The sequence below is a fragment of the Aphanomyces astaci genome (assembly GCF_000520075.1).
Source record: "Aphanomyces astaci strain APO3 unplaced genomic scaffold supercont1.20, whole genome shotgun sequence".
Taxonomy (NCBI): Eukaryota; Oomycota; class Saprolegniomycetes; order Saprolegniales; family Verrucalvaceae; genus Aphanomyces; species Aphanomyces astaci.
The window spans coordinates 859,053-862,950 of NW_009798283.1; the positions used below are offsets into that span (position 1 = coordinate 859,053).

General features: G+C 44.7%; 2 protein-coding genes across 2 annotated transcripts in view; both read right to left on the reverse strand.

Moving 5' to 3' along the window:
* H257_08907 (hypothetical protein) overlaps positions 1-1,615 on the reverse strand; it is a gene marked incomplete at both ends in the record, with an annotated part of 3,776 nt that extends 2,161 nt beyond the window's left edge. Inside the window, 3 exons of the mRNA XM_009834982.1 lie at positions 141-483; positions 555-658; positions 1,303-1,615. Of these exons, the coding sequence (XP_009833284.1) occupies positions 141-483; positions 555-658; positions 1,303-1,615 (760 nt within the window). The remainder of the gene's footprint in view (positions 1-140; positions 484-554; positions 659-1,302) is intronic.
* Positions 1,616-1,642: 27 nt separating this feature from the next.
* H257_08908 (hypothetical protein) lies at positions 1,643-1,801 on the reverse strand (the record flags this gene model as incomplete). Its single annotated transcript, XM_009834983.1, has 1 exon — positions 1,643-1,801. One exon carries the CDS (start codon positions 1,799-1,801, stop codon positions 1,643-1,645), a length of 159 nt encoding a protein of 52 aa, XP_009833285.1.
* Positions 1,802-3,898: the final 2,097 nt, after the last annotated feature.

Consider the following 3,898-nt stretch of genomic DNA (forward strand, 5'->3'; position numbering starts at 1 on the left):
TGACCACTCGCGTAGGTGATAACGGACTCCCCGATAGGGCGTCAACAGATTAAGGTGTAGACCGTATCCAGCGTCACCTAAAATATGTCATTAATAGATATTAAAATATGTTATTAATAGATATTAAAATATATTTTTACCAAGATACATCTTTCCCGGGGGAATAACAAATCCTTTGTTCAGCAGCGCATCCTCGAGAACACGCCCATCTGATGCAGAACCTTCCCATCCAGCCAATACGTAAGTAAACTTCAAATCGAATGTGCACGCCGCTAGGATGTTCTGACTCATATAACCCTTTCGATTTCGAAACGGCTTTGCTCCAGATGGCGGAGGGATCGCCGGTACGTGCGTGCCGTCAAGGGCGCCGACGCAGCCCTTGAAAAATGGAAACATCTTGGGGTTCGAGTGAATTTCCCACGGAATACTGCTCCCAGGGGGACGCATGACCGTCGGGTACAACCTGACCATAGCCGACAAAACCTATAATTAACCGTCATGATGATGAGAACAAGTATATTGTACCTCGTTCATTGATTGCGTGACCGTCCAACCACTTCGTTGAAATCGTTCTTGTGCTTGTCTGCTTGAAGCGGCATGGCCAACGACGTAGAGAAACGTTGCCAACCTTTCTTTGGCTGACACGTATCGACTTGGGCTTAGCAATCCCTTGTTCATAAGCATCGCCAAAAGTGCAATGAATGTACCAGGCAGCATGCACAGTTGATTGCGGAACCGTCGGACATTTCCTTGGAGCAACTCGTCAATCCACGATTCCCCTCGCAATGCAGAAGTGTGACAAGTTTCTTTTACGATGTGATTAACTGACCACCAGGTCACACAGCTCAACCAAACTGCGTTGGAGCTCATGGTGCGTGTGTTTCTGGTTGTAAATGATGTGGAATCCGAAACAACTCATAGTCCAACACCATTATTCAATAATCAAAATGGACCTTGGAGCCGTATTTTTAAAACGCCATAATACTGGCAATATCTCAATAAAAAATGATCCTCCCATTTTGTTGCCAGACGCGTGACTCAGATTTGCATTATTCCATTTTGCCTCAAAATGGCGTTTTGGGGTACTTTATTACAATATTTCTGAGAAAAAAAGTGTTGCCAGACGCGCTCTAAATTTACAGTCCCCGACAGCATCGAGTGATTTCGACAAATTCATATAGACTTCGAGAGGTATACAATTAGCGAGTAGAACTATACTTTCGAAACTTTATTGCAAGGTACAAATTTATTTTAAGAGTATTTATATGCACGAAGGTTTAGCATGTTAACTAGAGTGCTCACAGTCGCTATCATCAGTGGCGCTACTACTTTGTGCTGATGAATCCTCATCCGATTCAAAAGCATCAATTTCCACAAGATGGTCGTAAAGCTTTTGCAGCTTTACCTCGGAAGCTTTGATGCAGCCTTGAATAGAACTGGGCTTCAGGTCGTCAAATGCTTCTTCAAGGCGCGCCTTGACCTCAGACAAGCCGGTTTCATCAGTATAGCGCCGCCCGACTTGGCCTTTCACAATCGCCCAAACCAACTCGATTGGCTGCAAATCCGAGTGATGAGGCGAGGTTAAGACAACTCGGTGTCCCTTCAACGCTGCCATTTGGTTGATTTGGGGCTCGACTTTTTGTTAAATGTACTCCGACAGCTTTTGCCACAAGGCGCTCTTAAATTCCTTTTCCTCGAAGGGGATGGCGTAGGCAACGCACGCTTCTTGGAGGGTTCGCTTGCACTGGCGACTGCTTGGTGTTCCTTGAGGGCGTCCCTTGTGGTACTTCGCGTTGTCCATAACGATGTACGCACCTTGTTAATTCGTGTCCGTGCCATTTTTTTCACGGACGCGAACATGGATTGAATTGCAAAATCTCCATACTGTATTGACCACCAAACCGACCACACACAAATTTGCATCTGCATAAAGTAAGCACGTCTTTACTATGTTCAAGTATGGCAGTAACTTCAGCTCCATGAGGCGGATGAGGTCGCGGATTAAGTAATGGCGGAGCCTGCCAATCAGAATGTCGATTTGAGTTGCTGACTTTCCAATCACAGAGATTATCCCAATGTATCTCAACACTTGATTGGTGGGATTCTACTAAATCTGATTGGTTATAATGCAGTTTTATTTACCCATCGATACTTTTATAAAAATAATTTACTCAACGTTTCCTGTAGCGGCGAAAGGTAGCGCTGGTCGCCGGAGCAACCAACTACCACAACCACACTAAAGCGATCGTCGTGTCGTCGTTCGGGCGGCGGCATGTTGTCGGGTGAGCGCCCATTGAACGCTTCCGAGAGTGTTTCGAAGCCAACTTGCCTTCGCTGGACGGCTTGCAACTTGTTTGGGCAATCGTAGCCTAAATAGAACAGCCGCCGCTGATCCCCCCCAACGAAGGACTTACCTTATCATGTCCTCGTATCCATTGTTCACGAACCTTCAATTCCGACTTGTTTACTTGTTAATTCTAGTAGATCAGCTGTGAGAGCTCTTGAAGGAGTGCTGTAGCCGATTCTTTGGTAGATTCCGGATGCCAGGGGCTTTACAGCAGGAGCGGCGTTACAACCCCGCGTACTCCATGTGGAGCCCCAGGGCGCCCCCTTTAGGTCCGGCCCTCGCTTGTCGTCAGTTTTGCATCACCCCGCGCATGTGATATGAGGTTGATGCCCAAACTACAGTACCACTCCGTCCCAAATCACTGACACGTTTGATGTTTGCCACATAGTGGTTTTATGACCAATCGTTGGATTTGTGTGAAATTTGCACCAATCAGAAGAGAATACTTTTGGCTATAAAAAAGGTCATATAATTATATTGCCCTTCGTCCAAAAGCTGCGTGTGTATTCTTCAAATAAAACCAGCCGCTCAACCCAAAATTTTCAAAAGTTTACCGGACTTGACTGTGAAGAAAGTAGGTGTCTTCGGCTGTATAATTTAATTCCCAGGAAGGTATAAAATGTACCCATGACATCTTCCTTGTAGTAATTGGCTCAATAGTACTGTATAAGGTAATCTTTTAATAAAATTGATTGTTTTCTAATTTCACAACTAATATCAGTGATTTGGGACGGAATGGTATACTAGTAGTAGTTTGTCCATAACAGCTCACGAATTGCGACGACTGCAAAGAATCGAATCGTTTCATTTGCCTCGTGCGTTCGTCGTACAGGTCTACAGTATACCATCAGATAATTCCATCATCTACAACGAGACGAGTTATACATATCAACCTGCAACACGTGTCATTCGTGTGCGTCTGACTGAGGATACATCGTCCAACCGGTTTATTCATGCAAGAGTGCCAATTTAAGGCAGAATTTAGATTACGATAACTCGACAAAGAAATGAATCTGAATCTTAAGGCACTCACATCACCATATTTCAAAAAAGAGTTATGACTTACTGTACTTATAGTGTACTCTGAGTACTACTCCGGAGTATGTACTGTACCGACGCAGTGGTCAATCTCTATCGTTATATTAGGGAGATTTCGGAGATGAGTATTTATCTTTATCCTTAAAATAACCTCTGAAGCTTTATAGGGTTGAGGAAAACTCCGGAACTTAGTACCAGAATCCATGAAATGGGTCCATTTTGGGGATTCGAATCCTCGACCATGATTGGCCAGATCTGTTGACTTGTAATTGGCCAGATCTGTTGACTTGTGATTGGCCAGATCTGTTGACTTGGTGCAACGCTTTTCTGTTGTTGGCACTTCGAATGGAGCGTGGAGGTGGAAGCGTGGAGGATGACCCACATGAAGTGGAGGTCAATCAGAGGCGCGGTGGGAGCGAACAAGTTAATGATAACCTCCATCTTTATGCATAGTGACGTAGAATCATCACATGTATACACTTGTAGGAACTACGAAAAGCAACTTAGGCGGCG